The 18,843-nt window shown below is 42.1% G+C and overlaps 1 protein-coding gene across 2 annotated transcripts in view; it reads left to right on the forward strand.

Moving 5' to 3' along the window:
* The first annotated feature begins 6,240 nt into the window (after positions 1–6,240).
* U2SURP (U2 snRNP associated SURP domain containing) overlaps positions 6,241–18,843 on the forward strand; it is a 52,465-nt gene continuing 39,862 nt past the window's right edge. For both annotated transcript variants that reach the window (XM_087818062.1, XM_087818063.1), the window contains exons 1-4: positions 6,241–6,335; positions 14,718–14,762; positions 16,038–16,169; positions 18,162–18,260. In XM_087818062.1, the coding sequence (XP_087674188.1) occupies positions 6,291–6,335; positions 14,718–14,762; positions 16,038–16,169; positions 18,162–18,260 (321 nt within the window). In that variant the 5' untranslated portion in view covers positions 6,241–6,290. The remainder of the gene's footprint in view (positions 6,336–14,717; positions 14,763–16,037; positions 16,170–18,161; positions 18,261–18,843) is intronic.

Raw genomic sequence — 18,843 nt, forward strand, 5'->3', positions numbered from 1 at the left:
GCACAGAAATTACACAATTCTTTTTTGAATTTGAAGATCTAATTGGCTTTATTAAGTGATTAATGAATTGGGCTGCATCCCATGTATCAACTATAGAAGGGCACTCTCAAAATTACACAGTCCTTGAAAAAAATTTTAAGTTGGGGTTGAAAGATTCATATTATTTCAAAACTTGTACAGAAGGCAGACTTTTAAATGTTTAAAATTAGCAAAATTTGCATTTTCTTAAAATAAGACATTGTGGTGAAGTTTCCATCCTGCTCTTGAGTGGCCTCTAGTGACTCCTGGGAGTTAGCCCCAGTGGGAAACTCTTGTGAGCAGAACATACTTACTCAAAGGTTCCCCTTCTCCTTCATGAGGTCCTCCCTGACTCCTACGCTGTACCCCTCCCTTGTGCTTCCCAAATCCTGCCTCTGATGTAGGGTTTATTCACTAACAAATATTTATTGAGTGCCTGCATGGTGCTTACTCCTTCTGGGCTCTGCAGATACAGCAGTAAACAAACTGGACTGAAATTTGTCTTCACTGATTACCTTCTGATTAAGACACATCTGTTTCCTTTACACCCTGTAAGGCATTGGAGACCTGCTTCACCCCACCTTCCCCAGAACCACACCATCTGCCTACTGAGCTCCCCAGTGATAACTTCAGCACTCAGCTGATCTGAGATGACTGTATTCATTAGGGCTATCCCCATGCCAGTTTTCTCGTGGGATCAAAGCTGTGCCTCTCAGCCAGGGACAAAATACAGAAGAAAGTTCATTTTAGGTCCTGTGGCCAGTAAATAATAGCCCTCCAGAGGTCCACATCCTAATCCCCAAAACCTTTGAATATGTTAACTTTCATGGCAAAGGGACTTTGTGGGTGTTATCTGGTTAAAGCTCTTGCCAGGGGAGATTGTCCTGAATCGCCAATGGTGAGCCCAGTGTAATCACAGGGTCCTTCCTAAGACAGAGGAAGTGGAGTTAGAGCCAGAGGGCAGATAGAAGGATGACACAGTTACAGAAGAGAGGAGATGCTATGTTGCTGGCTCTGAGACGAAGGGGACCATGAGCCAGTGAAATCTGGACTCTGGAAACAGCAAGGAAATGGATTCTCCTCTAGCCCCTCCAGAATGAACAGGCCTGCCTGCACCTTTGGACTTCTGACCTCCAGAACTAAAATAGTCAATTTGTAATACAATGTACATATATTACATGCATAAATATTATATGATATATTATACCATAATATAAGCCACTAACTTGGTGGTAATTTGTCATGGCAGCAACAGGATGCTAATATAGATTTTTACCTGTCCTCCCCCTAATCAGCCCTCCCCACTGCCCACTCTCCCTGTGCACAGAGCAGGACACTTGTAATTTGTTCCTATTTTCCAAAGTCATGGAGTTGTCCTGGTTTCTCTTAACACAAGCCTATAACTGCTTCTCTAAGAGGGTTGTCTAACCTTCAGCATCCTTTGGCATATCCCAGAGTCCTTGAGTTTTCTATGAGAATTTAAAATTCTGTAATATTCAGTTCCACAGTTAGCTAAAAAATTAATATATAATTCAACCTAAAACCGAAAGGTCAGCCTCCCCCTCACAGGAACACTAACAGCATTCTCGTTAGACTCAGGAACAAGACAAGGGCACCATAAGCTGCGCTCTTACTGTCATGCTGAAGGGACTGGTGAGTGTCACTACACAAGAGGAAAACAGGAGATAGAAAAAAATGGGAAAAGAGGAGGTAAACTTGTAGTTATTTGTAAGTGATGATTGTATACCTGAAAGTCCAAGAGAAAAAACTAAAAAACTATACAAATAATAAAAGAACCCAGAGAAATGGCTGGGCACAACACCAATGTCCAGTAATCAATATATAAACAATTACTTAGGGCATGTAAATAATGGAAAAACCTATTCTATTCTAACAACAGAAACAATAAAAGGTAACAAGAAATATGCAAACCCAATATGAAGGAAATAAGTAAAATTAACAAAACTTGGAGAAGAAAAGTATGCCATGTTCTTTGAAAGAATATGATAGGACTGTGGAAATAAAGCCTACGGTTTTAGACCACTGGCGCTGCAATTCTGTACAGGCAACCAAATAACATTGATAAGAGACAGTCTTGTTCACTTTTTCTTCCTAAGTTCATTCTATACCCAGACTTTTATATTACCTGGTCTTGTCTCAAGAATTCCAGTCTTCATGGGGATATGTAGGCCCCCACTGGCAGAGGGCAGAGCACAGGTTAAGTGAAGCATGATCTCTGGGTGGCGGAAGCCAAGCCCACCTTTGGACTGCCAGGCCCGGTGAGGCCTCCCTAGACACTGCCCTCTGCTAGACGTCATGACTTGCCATGGGCAACTTCAGTCCTCCTTTGTCACTAATGTGTGCACACGCACACTCGCTCCATCTGGACCATGCTAGGTTTCATTATCTTTTTTTTTTTTTAATTTTTTTTTTTTTTTTTACTTCAGAGAGAGGAGGGGAGAAGGAGAGAGAGAAACATCAATGACGAGAGTCATTGATTGGCTGCCTCCTGCACGTCCCCGACTGGGGATGGAGCCCGAAACCCGGGCATGTGCCCAGACTGGGAATCGAACCATGACCCCCAGATCCATGGGTCGATGCTCAACCACTAAGCCACGTCGGCCAAGCTCATTATCTTATTGCGATAACAATTGCTACATAGTAAGGGTAATCTTCCCACCAGGATCATAGCTAAAATAGCAATTTTTATTATCTTCAACATGTCACTAGCCCATCCTTGGGCTATAGGCTTTTTGACATCATTTTTACTTGTCTCATTTCTCAGGTATCTGTAGTTAAACAAAAATGCCACTGCTAATTACTATTGTCAAAAGAACTCTAGATATGATAAGTCAGCTAGGTATTTTTTTGGTAGGGTAGGGGAGAAAAGGGAGAACCTGCTGTTGTCACTGAAACCTTGTCAGGCTAGCTGTGTAAGGGTCAGGGGGCAATCAGGGTCCTCAGAAAGAATCTCCCATCCCACACAGACCTGCCCTCTGTGAGAGCTGGTCCTGGCTATTCCTAGAAGCAGCTAGGCTCTTCCCAGGCAGGACTAAGGCGGATCTTTAGCAGTCCCTCCCCCCTCCCTCTGTCTTCCTTCTTCAGAGCCTGGCACATGCTAGAAACTCGGTAACTGCCAAATGAACAAATGGATGGGACTGTGCTTTCACAAACCTATATCCCGAAGCCTAGAGAACAGGGAGAAGCTGCTTAAAAATTCTCTGGAATGAAAGTGCCACCAGGTAGGAGCAGTCAGTTGGCACAATACAGATTTTAGCTTTGGGCCCTCATGTTTAAGGTGTCTCTTTCATTCATTGTGTGTATGGTTAAACACGGCTTTTGATTAGCCTTTTCACTCCACCTTTTTCTCTCTCACTTACTTTAAAAGAAATCAATACATTTTGGGATGCCTTAAAGTATCTGTGGTCCCTAGGCTCAGAACTTGCCTTGCTAAATGAACGTTAGTTCTTGGTGCCTGGGGGACTAATTGTTAAGTGTTTTTTTGTTAACCCTCACCCGAGGATATTTTTCCCATTGATTTTTAGAAAGAGTAGAAGGATGGGAGGGACTAGGAGGGAAAAGAGGAAGAGAGAGAGAGAAACATTCATGTGAAAGACACATTGATTGGTTGCCTCCTGCACCCCTACCAGAGCCGGGGACTGAACCTGCAACCCAGGTACATGCCCTTGACTGGGAATCGAACCCACAACCCTTTGGTGCTTTAGCCAACGCTCACCATTGAGCCACACCGGCCAGGGAAGATAGTTAAGAGTTTTCATCATCACCCTTGGTAAGACTTAAGTTTGTACATGAGAAATATATGAAAAAAAAAAGGGGTTCTATGGAAAGGAATCCCAGGGTGATCTGATCATAAATTCCTAACTGGGCAGGTCATGGTGGGCAGTCACACCCCAGACCTAAAACTTTAGTGAAAGGTTTTAAGCCAGCCCTATCCATTGTTCTCGTGCATCTAGATCAGGGGTGGGGAACCTCTGGCCTTGCCAAGGCAACTGCAGCGGCACTCAAAATTCAATAAATCTAGGAGCTTTTTTCATAGCTAATTTTTAAGTTGATAATTTTGTATGTCTCTCGAATATTATAAATATCCAAATGGCCCTTGGCAGAAAAAAGGTTCCCCACCCCGATCTAGGTTAACACACCAGTGAAATACCCCTTAAAGGGGGTGTTAACCCTCAAGAGATCACATAATCTTGTTACTATCCTGTAATCCAATTAATTCCTGCAGAGCTTTCTCTTACCTCCACGTAATCTTCTTTACATCCCCTTCTTAAGCTCAAATGCATAACAGAAGCTGCAAAACTGTTATTCTCAGGAGCATTTGGGATCTTGCTCCCCAGCTTATGTCGTCAATTAGGCTCAAATAAGCTTATAAAAATTCTTTACAGATTGGGACGTTTCTTACACCGACAAGTAGAAGACTCATCTGGCTGTGGGCATTTGTTCACAGCATGTGTGTGGTGACAGCTTGGTGAACTGGAGTGCCCAGCCTGCTTTCCAAGAGGTCGCTATGGCTTGTTGCCAGACTTTCCCATTTTTCAAGAAAAGTTGGAAATCCTGAGTAAAAAAAGTAAACTTTCCCAATTTAAAAATGCCAACTCAAATTTCAAAGAAACAAAAATCTCCCTGCTCGAGGCAAGCAAAACCCCTGGGCAGCTGCATTTGGCACTGCTCTGTGGTTGGTGTTGAGCACAGCTGCAGGGAAGAGCCTGAACATGTGGCAGGTGTGGGGCAGAAAAGTGGCCTGGTTTTAGTGTGACTGTGAAAAAGTAATGCTAATTGCAGTAAGTTGTATGATTTCCTTGCTATTTATGTGTAGTCCCTCGGCAACAGTAATTGTGTCTAATTAAAAATTTCAGATTCTGTAAAAATTCCACTTGTATATTCATGCTCTCTCATCCTCCTTAACTTCTGGTTTGAGTAATAGGGCCAAGACCTCATGACTTGCATGTATCCAGGGGGAGTGCTCATTGTTGTGACTGAGTTTTTAAAGTATACTTAATTAGGCCTTAAAAAAGGCCCATGCATTACTTCTAGTCAGGCCACATTTGTCTGACTTCCTTTGGGGCTTTATTGTATGAAGAAGGGAAGATGTCTGCATTAACTCCACTGAATGAAAAGCATGCATATATTCGGTTAGAGACAAAGTGAGCCTGCAGCACTGCCAGAACATGGCTAGTACAGCCAGTCCCACTCCTCCCTTCATCTCCGCTGATTTTTTTTTTTTTATCCTCCCCAGAGGATATTTTTTCCACTGATTTTTTAGAGAGTGGAAGGTAGGGAGGGGGAGAGAGAGACATCGTGGTGGGAGACACATGGATTGGGTGCCTCCGGCACGGCCCCAGACCGGCCTGGAATCTCAAACCCGCAACTCGGGTACAAACCTGCCCTCGACCCTGACCGGGAACTGAACCTGCGACCCCGCAGCGCGCAGGCGGCCGCTCTAACCACCGAGCCACCAGCCAGGTCGGACGACTTCACTTCCCAACCCTGGACTGTAAACAGGTAATTCCGATCTAGCGTGATGAGCATCTTCAGCCGGAAAGCGAAGGCTCCTGCGGGTCAGCAGCAGCCTCCACTTAGGCGCGAGGCGCCGGGCGGGGGGGGGGGGGGGGGCCGGGCCACCTGCAGGAGGGTCCCTGAGACGGGCCGCCCTGCCCAGCCGCTGTCGCGATCTTCCCCTTACTCACCCTGCCTGGCAGGTGCCCCCCGGCCACCCCTGCAGGGCCGCAGGCTGGGTCCAACGCCCCTCTCCCCTTTCTAGGCTCAGTCTACTCTGGTACCTGGAGCAGCCCGCGAGTCTCCCGCAGGGCGGGAGCTCCCGACTTGGTGGCGCGGGTCCGTCCGAGCGCAGGTCCCGCTCCGCCCCGGTTTGTGCTCCGAGCTGCAGAAAATCCCGCCCGGCGGGTGAGCGCGTTTCTTCTTTAAGGAGGCGTCCCCCGCACTCCGGGAAACGCAACCGGCTCGCACCCACCAGGGGCCCGCGCTGCCCCGGAGCCAGCGCGGGAAGTCTCCCAATTCCCCGCCCGGCAGCGCGGCCGCGGGGAACCCGACCCCAGCGCGCGGGAGGGGCCGGCGGCGTGTGCGGGGGGCGGGGCGGCGACGCCGGAAGTCACGTGCGCACGAGCGCGAATCCCCGCTCGGCAGTTGATTCTTCAGCCTCGCCGGCGCTCGGGCGGGCGCCGCCAGGATCCCCTCTCGGCGCTCGGCTCGCCGGCGCTGCTGCCGCCGCCGAAGGAGGAGCAAAACTCAAGATGGCGGACAAAACGCCAGGCGGCTCTCAGAAGGCCGGCTCGAAGGTAATTTCTCGGAGGACCCCGTCGGCCAGCGAGTCTGTCCGTGGGGTCGGCGCCTGCGGACGCGCCCGGTCGGCGGGGGCAGGCTGGCGGGGGCGCGCTGCGCTCGCGATGGCGGGCTGGGGCCGGCGCGCCGCGGTGCGCAGGTTGGAGGCCTGGCGTCTCCCGAGCCCCAGCCCGCACTCGCTCGGGGCCGGCGGGCCGGGCGTGCGGGGCCGCAGGGGAGCTCGGCCCGCGCTGGGCGTGGGCGTGGAGTCGGGGGAGAAGACTGGGGCCTGAGGCGGCGGAAACGCGCCCGGGGCTCACCTGGCTGCGCCGAGGCCGCCGCCAGCGCCCGGCAGAGGCGGGAACCGCTTCCCGGTGATGAAGTCCCTGCCCCGCTCTCTCGGGTCTCTGCTTTTGGACCTCACGCGTCCGGCCTCCCTCCGTTCCCTTCCCGCCCTCCTGGGCGTAAATAACCCGAGGGACGGCAGTTGTGAGCGGAGGAGGGGTGGAGGGCGCGGGCGGCGGTGCGGGGCCGCGCAGCCGTGCGGGCCGCCCCGAGCTGCCAGCCGGGCGCCCGCACGTGCTCTCCCGGGAGGAAGTGCGGTGAGCGCCGGGAGGGCGCTGCGTTCCGGGCGGCATCCTCGCGGCGCGGGCTGCGGGGCTGCGGGGCTGCGCGGCCGCCTCCGCCGGGGCTCCCCGCGGGGCGCGGGCGCCGACGCCGCCGGGCTGCAGGGCCCTGGGTGGTTCGCGGCATCGGGTCCTAGTTGCCATCTTGGGCGGGTCATTGACTCGTTTTCTCTCGGAGTTCCTCGTCTGGAACACGGTGTGAAAAGTAATGGTACTGCTCGAAGCAGCTGTGAAACTTTTTGGTGGTGGAGTAAGAAGTTGTTTAACACCTGAAGGCTCCAGGGGCTGTGCCGTCCGAACGTGCGTGGGACTGGAAGTCGCTTTATTAGGAAGTTCAGTTAAGTAGACCGGGCGAGCCTTGCGTTTACAGTTCTTTCTGGCGAACATAATAGTTTTTGCTGTCTCAGTTTCTAATAAATCATAATCTTATGCCATTTGGTGAATGATATTCATAATTAGTTCGTAATTAGAACGGCTTTACCAGACATCCTTTAGTTATGTGAAAACGATGGCAGAGGGCCAGTTTTGGCTGCTTGGCATTGTGCGTTTACTCTTCGTCATTTTCTCCCTTACCCGGTACCTTTCCCCTTGGGCAGTAAGGGGATAGCTGGGTACCCGACTCTACCTACGTCCTCTCAACAGACTCAAGACCAAAACAGCCTTTCGTACTATCCGGAACTGTTACTAAAGCTAGCTAAGTCCGTAATCACGCATAAGCGTCATAATTTTTTGTTTCTTCTCAAAATAGTATTTTAAGTATCACCTTTTTTGAGACCTTGGATACATTGAAAACATTTTAATGTCTGTTTAGTTTTCATTCTGTAATAGTACTTATCGTGGTAGTGTGTGTGTGTCTGTTACCTGTAATTAAATCTTTGGATCTTCCAGTAATCTTTTAAAATATATTGCTTTAGAATTAGAGTATCATTAGTTGATGCCATTAAGAAATTTTCTACTGAGGCCTGTAAAAGGAATCAATGTTTCAGGATTCAAATGACATTGACATGATTTTCTCTATTAATATGAAGGCTGCATGATGCTGAAAGATCTTGGATTTTGATAACAAACCAGATTTGGATTCAGGTGCTGCCTTGGTAATTAATTATATTTGCAGTTTTAAGGCCGATTTTGTATAAACGTTTTTTTAAAACTGACCTTAGAGAGGGATGAAGGGGGGATGGGGAGAGAGGGAAACATAGATGTGAGAGAGAGAAAGCAATTGGTTGCCTCCCAAATCCTTGACCAGGGGCTGGAACCTGCAAAGTGGGGGTATCCTGAAGCCCTGAAGCTGTCCAATCCGCCGCGCTCCGGTGCACCGAGGATGCGCCCGACGGCTGAGCCGCACGGGCCAGGCCAGGTGTCATGAACTCTTAAGTCTGTTTCCTCTTTTGTAATATGGATACAATCCCCTTTTTACAGGGTCAGTGTAAGGATTGAGTTAATGTCTATAAAGTACATAATATTAGTTCCTTTCCCTTCTTTTTATCCTTAGAGGAAATTAAAAGTACTTTGAAAAAGGTCAGGATAACGTCTAATACTGAGATTTAGAATCTTAAGTCGTTAACTATCATAATGACTGCCCAGATTGTTGCTTTTTATTTATTTATTTTTATTATTATTTTTAAAAATATATCTTTATTGATTTCAGAGAGAGGAAAGGTGAAGGAGAGAGAGAAAGAGAAACATCAATGATGAGAGAGTCATTGATCGAACCCACAACCTGGGCATGTGCCCTGATCGGGAATCGAACCCTGATCCCCTGGATCCTAGGTCGATGCTCAACCACTGAGCCATTCCTTACCTGGCTGCTTTTTATTTTTAACACAAGTCGAGAAATAATTCGAGAGAGGGTCAGATTATTTTGGCTAATACTACAGTGTTTGGAATTTCTAGCCTTTGATCTCTGTAGTTTGATTTCCTTTCCTCTCCAGGCAGCAGGTGAGTGACATTCTACAATACAGATAGAGTGAAGAGATTCTTCTGTTTCATGTTCATTCTTCTTTGGTACTTAAATTCCGATTGATTTGGGAGGGGTGTTTGTAAGTCATATTTCTAGACATTGAGGAAATTTTTAATTTAAAAATGTACAATATACAAGATTTTTCCAATCAGTAATGGCGAAATTGTTTGACATGTCTTAATTATAGAATAAAGAGATTGTGTTAGATAACCTCTACAGTTTCTTCTAGCTTTAAAAATTACATTTTATGTATGCATAGTCAGATGACTTACCTTTATGTGTAGTTGTCCCCAGTGAAGAGATCCCGAGCCTTTTTATTTTCTGTGGAATTTTGCTATGCGTTTAATTTTAAAGCCTGACAAACACAGAAATTCAGTAAATGTTTTAGGAATGAGCTAAAATTTTCCTATGCATTCTTTTTATTACCAGACTAAAATGCACTTTGTTGGAGAAGGGTGTTGATGCCATATTGTTGCTTTAATCTTGGGAGGAGAGACAGAGAGCCTATAATTATTTGCTTATAAACTTGTTAAACATATTTTCTTAGAATTTATCAAATTCTTATTTTGATTTCAAGAGTGTTTTGTTTTCTTGCTCAGCAATAATGAGGATATGAAGAGAATGTGGTACTTCCTTTGCTTCTGCATCTCCTGTGCTGGTAATAGTACTAATATCGAATTGTGTGCCGTGTTATTGCACTCTAACAATGCTTATTTTTTGCCATATTGTCAAAAATTGGGTTAGATAGGTAAATAAACAAAGAAAACACTGCTGGCTTCCTTGACATTGAGTGCTAAGTTGGTTTGGGAACAATTTTGATCGACAGCTGGTTTAACCAAGTATTTCACTTGTAAGAAATAAGGAAAATGAGGATCCATCCAAGGCTTGTGATCCTTGGGTATTTATTACTGCCTATGTACATGGTTTTTTTTGTGGTGCCTGAAGATATGTAAGATTTAAATATGAAAATCTCCAAGCAAAACACAGATCTTGAAAATTAGGCTTTTCATAGTTTCCAGTTTTAGTTTAAACTGAATTTTTAAAAAATATATGTTTTTATTGATTTCACAGAGAGAAAGGAAGAGGGAGAGAGAGATAGAAACATCAATGATGAGAAAGAATCAGCTATCGTCTGCCTCCTGCACGCCTCCTACTGGGGATTGAGCCCATGACCCTGACCTGGACTCCAACTGTGAACCTCCTGGTTCACAGCTGGACGCTCAACCACTGAACCACACTCACGGGGCTAAACTGAATTTTTATTATAATGTGGTCATAACCTTATCTTAAAATTTAGGGTGGTTAGTTTTATGTGTGGAAGGTTGTGTTTTTGGGTAGAGAGTGGAATTATGAACTTCCATTTTCTTGATTAGTGCTTTTTAGAAACTTGAGTTTCTAAAGCTTTGTTTTTCCTGGAAAGTAAACCAGTGAAAGATACCCATTTACCTTACAACATCCCACTTGGGATGCAAGCAGACTCCTGCCTTTCTAACCTTTTTTACAAAGAGCATCAATTTTGAAATAAAAATAAAAACTTGCTACAGAATGGTAAATGCAAAACATTGATATCACAGATAATTTGCCTCTTATGTTATTATTAAGTACCTTTAACATTTTATTACACACCAGCTGTGTGCTAGAGGAATTTTGTCAAAATAACCTTTTTGAAAGCAAGATACATTTGCCTATAGCACTTGAGACTATTTGGTACTGTTAGATGTCTCTTCTTTGAGGAGTTAAATTTTTTTCACTAGGCCCTTCCTCAGTTTAGATAAACTGCAGGACGTTCAAAATGTAGTTACAACTTTTCATGTATTGGTAGTGTTTTAGATGTAATTTTAGAGATCACTTAAGGCTTGTTATTTAATTTTATTACACATAGTGCTTGTCTCAGTGATCTTACAGTGTTTTGGTTTGGCTTGGAGAGTGGTATTAAGCTAGATAGCTGCTCCATGTTAGTGAGTGGACAGCAGAGTTTGCTGACAGTGTGCAGTGCAGTTTTGTTGTATAGGTTAAATCAGGTATATTGAGGCTCTGTCACTTGCTAGATCATGTGCTTCATTTTGAGGAAGAAAACATTAAATTATACCCTACCCACTTTTGGGAAGCATGCTGTCTAGTGAAAGAAGAGAGTTAACATAATAGTACAAGGCAGAGCTATCAGAAGTACCTAAAAGTTTAGCGAAAGAAGTGATAGCTGGTTGAATGGTAGGTGGGCAGGGGAACCTTCAAGAGCGTAGAGGAATTAGATTGATTGAGTCCTTTTGAACAATGAGCAGAGTTTTGAAGGATAGAAATAAGGGGTATAAAAAAGATGGGTGAGGTGAAGAAAAATAAATGGTTGTGAAGTGGATTGATAAGTGGTCTTGTTTTAGCATAGGGTGCTTGCATATGACATAAAAGGAACTGAGATGGAAAGATAAGTTTTTAGCTAAATTATGGAGGACTTTGAATGCTACAGAATAAAATTAGCCATGGAAAATTTGAGGCAGGAAAGTCCTTTAGGAAAGCCATTGTGCAGGCACAGTTTAGGAAGGATTTGGAAGTGAGGAGGACCATTTTGGAGATTACTGCAGTGCTGATACTGAGGATTACTTAAAAAACCTCACCTCATATCCTTTCTGGGAAGCTTTTCCTAACATTTTCCTCACTCCCATTAAGATTTGCCTGTGCTCTTGTGGCGTAGCTGCATTTTTACGTGTCTTTCTTATGAGCTCCTTATGATGGGAACTGTGTCTTATTTTACTTTATATCTCCAGTGCCAGGCACAGTACCAGTAAATGGTTAAATAAAGGGAAGATCTGAACCACAATGGTGTCTTTAGAAAGGGAAAAGGGTCCGTGTAGAAGAGCTATGTTAGAGGCAGGATGAACAGAACTTGATTCTGTTGATTACAGGGGATAGGAAGGAGTCCAGGATGACCCTGTTGTAATGCTGCTGCTGGCTAACACTTACGGACTGTGTGCCAAACTGTTATAAGTGCTTCACCTGTGTGTATCCTGCACAACATCCCCGAGGCAGGTGCTATTCAGCCTCACACATACATGGAGGAACTAGGCCCAAGTTTACAAATCTGGTAAGTCTGAGTCCAGAGTTTGTGCCCTTAACATTTTACTTATGAAAGATTGAGAGTTACCACCCAAGGTCCAGAGGACACGCTAGTTAGTGAGGCATTTTAGACCTATTGGATTTGAGTAGCTCGCAGACATTCGCTGACAATGTCCAGGAGCAGTTTGAGAATAGGTTGGAACCTATGAGAGGACCAAGGTTGAAGATCAGGAATTGGGAGTCATCTCAGTACAATAAAGGTGCTGATTTTCTTCCTGTGGGAGAGATTGTTAAACTTGGGGAGATGGAAGTTGATGTGAGGATGGAGGGCAAAGACATCTGGGAGAGGGAAGTGGAATGGAGAGCTGACGGCAGAAGGGCAGTGCTGGAGGGATGTCACTGTGGGTAGCTTGCTAATTTGAAAACTCAGGTGTGGAGGCCTTTCACTTAAAGTAACGTAGGAGCAGCCAGGAACGAACAAGTTTTTATTCTCAGCCACCAAGATACAGGGCCATATGGCACGAGTGTGGTTGGCTTCACCTTTATCTTAACCTCCTCAGCAGCAGTCAGAACGATCCGTTTTCCTTTGAGATTTTCTTGCTGTCCTTCCCCACATCTGTACTATCACTTTCTTTACTCTGAGATAAATATTTTTTTGCTGCTTTAGTTCCTCAAACCTCCCTTACTCTACCCTTTCATTTCTTGCTTTTGGGTCTTTTCATTTGGATGAGGAATTGTTCTGTAGACTTCAGAAGATCTTTAAGCATTAATTTGTTGTTTTTAAGTTTAAAAGAAAATAAAAACTTAAGCCCAGCTCCAGGTTAAGAGGGAGAGGCTCAGCTTCTGAAGTAGCATTAATTATATTTATTGTTTATAGAAATTGGCTATTCTTTTAAAATCTTATTAACTACTGTTTGAATTTAACTTCTCTATCAGTGGAAAATATATGGTTTGGACTAAATATGACCAGTGTCATCTTTGGGAAATTGAAATCAACTGATGCCTCTTCTTAAGCCATGCATGCTGTTATTTTTAAATCCTAGAAATGATTTGGATGTGGTGGCATAGAAGACAGGCTAGCACATTAGCTACTCTTGTGTTCTTCTAGGTAAACTTTAGGGTTATTTTTGGCAGTTTCCTTTGTCTCCTTGCAAAGATTTCCCTTTGGGATTTTGAGCTGTTGAATGAAATTGTATTCGATAAGTAAATAAATTTGGGTATAGTGGACATTTTCTTAATGAGTTTTCTCATGCAGGAATTCGATGAGTCTTTTCAAAAGGTGACTTAAATAACTGAATCCTTCTGTAAAGTTTGTTTTCTTCACACAGGTTGTATACATTTTCTTTATTTAGTTCCTGGGTGCTTTATATTTTTTGTTCCTGTTATGATTAGGATATTATTTTTGTTACCGCTATTTTGGGAGGCAGTTGATTTTTTACCCCCCAGACCATTCAGTCTTTTGACTGAACTTTTTTTATTTTCTAAGAGAAATTATTTATTCTCTTGGATTTTCTGCAAATGGGCACATTTCAAATTGTATTTCACAGAGTTAATTTAAATATCAAACAATTTCTTGTTTCATACTATCTTGCTGTTTAAGAAAGGTTAGCTGGGAGAAGAAAGTGAATGAGGAGGATCACAGTAAAAGTTGGGGACAGAAAAATGATGCATAGAATGGAGGTGGGAGGTGTCTAGGTGTGTGGTTGTTTTGGGCTGATTTTGACTAGGAACCAGTAAAGTGGAGTTCAGAGGCATAAACTGATTCAGTATAAAATGCAACCCACTGTTCTTAGCCTTACGTTTAGGCAAGATAAGTAAAGTAATACTGTGTGGATCCATATGAATCTTATTTAAATAGCCTTGCAGCTTGGCTTTTTTGTCCTTAGATGCTTAGGGAAAAACCAATAAAATGTTGCATGCTGTATGTAATCTGAAATTGGAACTGTAGATCAAGTAAGAGGAAAAAAGATGAAATTTTGAGAGTTGACTTTGTTGGCAAGTGCCGTGACTTTAAGACTGAACTCTTACTTGTGGAATAGTCGGCATTGGTGGCATGCCAAAGTAGAAGCAGCCCCTTAAAACAAGTTGCAGGGCGCTGGCTGGGTGCTCAGTTGGTTAGAGCATTGTCCTCATTAGCCAAGGTTGTGGGTTTGATCCCTGGTCAGGGCACATACAAGAAACCACTAATGAATGCATAAATGAGTGGAATAGCAAAGCGATGTTTCTCTCCCTCTCCCTCCCCCCTCAAGTCAATCAACGAATAAAGGAAGAATTTTAAAAAGTTGCCAGTGGAGGCCTGTGGTGGATTTGATAATGAGTTTGTTTTTCTTGAATTTTTTCTGCAGTAGAATTTGTACCTTTTGCTAGAGAGCTAGAGTTTACATGTGGATTTCTTGCTATTAGTTAGAATCTGCTTATATGACTTTGAGTGGTTGGAGAAAGGAGGGGAGGTTTCTTTGCTGTGTATTAAGTTGCTGCTAGTCAGTGTTAACAGCAGTGAACAGTATATCTTATGACCATCATTTGTGTCATATTTTGGAAAATATGCATTCTGAATTTTAAAGAATGGACTTGCACATTTATTTTGGATCACACCTTTTTTGTAAGTCAGAGATTGCCCTTTGGTTTTATTAGCTGAGAAGAAATTGCTACAAGTTTCAAAAAATTAAGTCTGAGAAAACTGAGTATGAGAAACACTTATTTTGTTGGTAGAGTGAGACATTTTCCTATCATTTAATATTCACTTTTATTTTTCATACTTGCAGACAAGATCGTCAGATGTTCATTCATCTGGATCTTCAGATGCACATGTGAGTATAAAAGGCAATCTTTTCTTTAAAATTTAATTTCTCTTTGTTTATATCCCTACCCTTTGGTTTTACTTGATAAGTCAATACAGTTATAATGTAGATGCCTATTTTTTTTGACCTTTTTTGTTAGGTGCCCTTCTTTTCTTGTTTTGTTCGCATAAGTTGGCCTTCAGCCATGTTAGAAATCTAGTATGTGCCTTTCCTTTTTCTATCGTGCTTATAAAATTCTGTACATACAGAAAGGTGTGGACTTACACATTGACTATGGTGTTGCATTATACACAGTCATTATTTTCTCATTGCACAGTGTATCTTTTGGAAATCCCTGCAAGTCAATGGGCATAGCTCTAATCTAGTCTTTCTAATGGCATCATAATGTTCCACAAGGGGAGGTACAGTTATTTATTAAGGTATTTCTCTGTTGATGGGCATATACTTTTTGTTTAAAGGGTTTTGGTATTTTGTATAGTCCTTCAATGAGCATTCTTTACATATGTTATTACAGCAGTACTCAAAGTACGGTCTTCAGACCCCTGAGAGTCAATGAGAATCTTTCAGGGGGTCTGTGAGTTCAAAACTATTTTATAATAACAAACACTAAGACGTTATTGACCTTTTTCACTGTGTTGACATTTACACTTACAGAGAAAAAGCAATTGATGGGTAAAATGCTGGCACCTGAGCACGAATCAAGGCAGTGTTGCCAAAATGTATTAGTAGTCATTGTATTCTTTCCCACAGGCACAGTAAAAATATGCTAGTCTCTTAAGAATGTTCTTCATGAAGTAGTAAAATTACTAATATTAGATCTTGTCCTTTTGTATGAGTCTTTCATGTTGTATGAGATGAAATGGCAGCAGTGCAGATTACCAAAGTGTGATGTTTGTCTTGAAAAAAGTACTTGTGGGACTGTTTAAATTGAGAAATGAGCCTGGCTTCTTTTTTCATGGGATACCATTTTTGTTTGAAGGAGCAACTGACAGGCAGCGTATGGTTAATGAGATTTGGGCACTTGGCAGATATTGTCTTGAAAACGAAGGAATTGAACCTGTTACTTCCAAGTGAACAGCTACTTGTTACTGATACAAAATTGGAGCTTTCATTGAAAACTTTCCCCATAGCTAAGGACCTTTCTGATGAAATTGATGGTGATGTTAAGGACTGAGAGGTTTGATAGTGTAGAATAAAATTTATCATTATTTGGACATTTGGGTTATTTCTCATTTTCAGTACTACATATGTGATTTTTAAAAACTTGTTTTACTTTTCCTGAAGATGGATGCATCCGGACCCTCAGATAGTGATATGCCTAGTCGGACACGACCTAAGAGCCCAAGAAAACATAATTATAGGAATGAAAATGCCCGTGAGAGCCTTTGTGATTCTCCTCACCAGGCTATCTCAAGAGTAAGTAAATATAATAAAGTAGAGTTAATGGTTTTAATCTGTACTTTAATTTGGTGGTTGGATATCTTGGTTTTGTACTTGTTGTTTCATCTTGCACTGTTTGAAAATAGCATTCTTTGTTGTATTTGGATTAACAATAAACTTAAGTTTATCTAAGGGAATGATTTTTAGCTCATAAGTGAGGTATACTTTATTTAAAAATTTAAAATTTTACTTAAAAAACCATAGAGTGTTTTGAATGTAAAATCAGTCCTTAATTTCCTTAACCATACCCCTCTTGGGCTTAGATCTTAGGATGTAAATAAAATTTGAACCCAAACATATTGTTTTGTAAAATTATGTCTTTCATTGGATTTACATGTGATTTTACAATTTGTTTCAACTTTTTAAGTTGAAACCAAAGATGCTGACTGAATGATGGCAAAACATTTTTCTTCCCATCTCAGAGAAAAAATTATTTTTAATCTGTTCCTGAAACCCACTATTGACTTTTGGGTTTTAAAACTGCTTTGTATTTTCAAAAGGAATTTAATAACTTTAAAATAGTTTACAGCAATATTACTCTTTCATTCTGCATATTGCAAGGGCAAGCTTTTTAGGGATTGATCAAGTTTAATTTTTCAATTGGTTAACTTCTCATTTTAGCAGGTGCTAGGGAAACCTTACAGATTTCAATTGCAGATTAATATTTTAGGTTGTATTTAATAAACATTTCTTTTAAGTTATGAATCAAAATCTAGCATTTAAATGATTAAGAACAACTAAAGGTCTACAGTTTATTCAAACCATATTTCAGAAGGAAATACTGTTTGCTCATATTTAAAATTAATCAATGAATGTTTACTTGTGCAGAAATATAAAATACTGTACATGATATATTCCCAGCAAAGAAAATGTAATTATTACTTTTATGAACATCAGTATTGTCGATGAAGGATGAGGTGATTTCAAGTGCTTATCAATAGATGAACGTGTAAAAAAGTGGTACATACATACGATGGAATATTACTCAGCCATAAAAAAATGAATGAAATCTTACCATTTGTGACAGCGTGACTGAACCTAGTGGATATTAGGCTAAGTTAAATAAGTCAGAGAAAGACACATACCACATGATTTCACTTATATATGGAAGCTAAAGAACAGATTAAATGAACAAGCAAAATTGAAATAGACTCATAGACACAGAGAACAGACTGATGGTTGCCAGATGGGAGAGGGCTGAGGAACTGGGTGAAAAAGGTGAAGGGTTAAGAAGTACAGATTGGTAATTACAGAGCAGTCACAGGGATATAAAGACAGCACAGGGAACATAGTCAATAGTGTAATAACTGTGGGTGGGGCCAGGTGGGTACTGGAAATATTGGAGGAGACCACTTTGTAAAGTATATGATTGTCTAACCACTGTGCTATACACTTGAAACTAATACAAAATAATATTGAATGTAAAATGTAATTTTAAAAAAAAGGAGAAAATAGGAAAACATTGAAAAAAAGAGTGAGGTGACTTACTGCATTATACAGGGACGTGATGTGGTTGTAGTGCCCGAGCTGGAGGTTGTAGGTGGTAGATTTAGGCTGCTGACCCAGGGAGGTATATGCCTCCCCTGTGTTCAGAATGGCTGTTTTCTGTGCTGCTGCTTTCGCTCAGAAACGTCTGAGCTTTTCCTCAAGTGCTTTTATTATTGCTGCCAACAAGCAATTGAATGAGTTGAAGCCTTTTTTACATTCTGTTTTAAATGGCTCTGTATGTTACTGACCTTCAGCTAGCAGATGAAGATATTCTTTAATGAATACTTATATCAGATTTCAGCTGTAAGGCAGGCAGGTACCTCATGCTTAGAGCACCTTCAGCTCTTCTTTACAATGAATTATCATCTTTTTTTAAAGTTGTCTATTCTGAAGATTTGGTTACCGCTTTAGGTGTATCAGTTGAGTTATAGATAGCATTAAGACCATATGTAAAGATATGCTTTTTATTTCTTTTCATAGCCTCTTCTAGAAAACAAACTTAAAGCATTCAGTATTGGAAAAATGAGTACAGCTAAGAGAACTTTAAGTAAGAAGGAGCAAGAAGAATTGAAGAAAAAGGTAACATTTAAAATGTAGTTTGAGTAATCCTTGGAAATGTATCTAAAGGGGGCACTAAGTGTATAGCAGTAGAGAGATGTTTTTTCAGCTGTTTTTGACTTCCACAGTATTCGGTATTCGCAGCTGCCACCTCCAAGTCGAGTCTATGACACAAGGTATATTCAGAGGAGTCCAGCTTCTATCCCTGTCTCCTCCACTGTTTTTTCCTACTGTGTAACAGTTTTGATTATTTTCTGGTCTATTTTTTATAAGCAGGTGTGTACATGTATATTGCACCCCACTCCTCTCTCTCAGGTGCGCAGTAGCATGTTATATACAGTACACCTTTCTCCACCTTGCTTTTTTCACTTAACATCATGTCTCAGATTACTACAAGTATATTGAGATATTTCTTGTTTTTTTTTAAGTATCGATGTAGTTAGGCAATAGTTTATTCAACTAAAATCCTATTTGAGGGCATTTGTGTGTTGGCCTTTTGCCATTTCAAATAATGCTGTTAGGGATAGCATTATACACACGGTATTATTGCTAGTGTCTCATTGGGACATACTCCTATGAGTGAGATTACTGGGTTGATGGTAAA

The sequence above is a fragment of the Miniopterus natalensis genome, chromosome 6 (assembly GCF_054644295.1).
Source record: "Miniopterus natalensis isolate mMinNat1 chromosome 6, mMinNat1.hap1, whole genome shotgun sequence".
Taxonomy (NCBI): Eukaryota; Metazoa; Chordata; class Mammalia; order Chiroptera; family Miniopteridae; genus Miniopterus; species Miniopterus natalensis.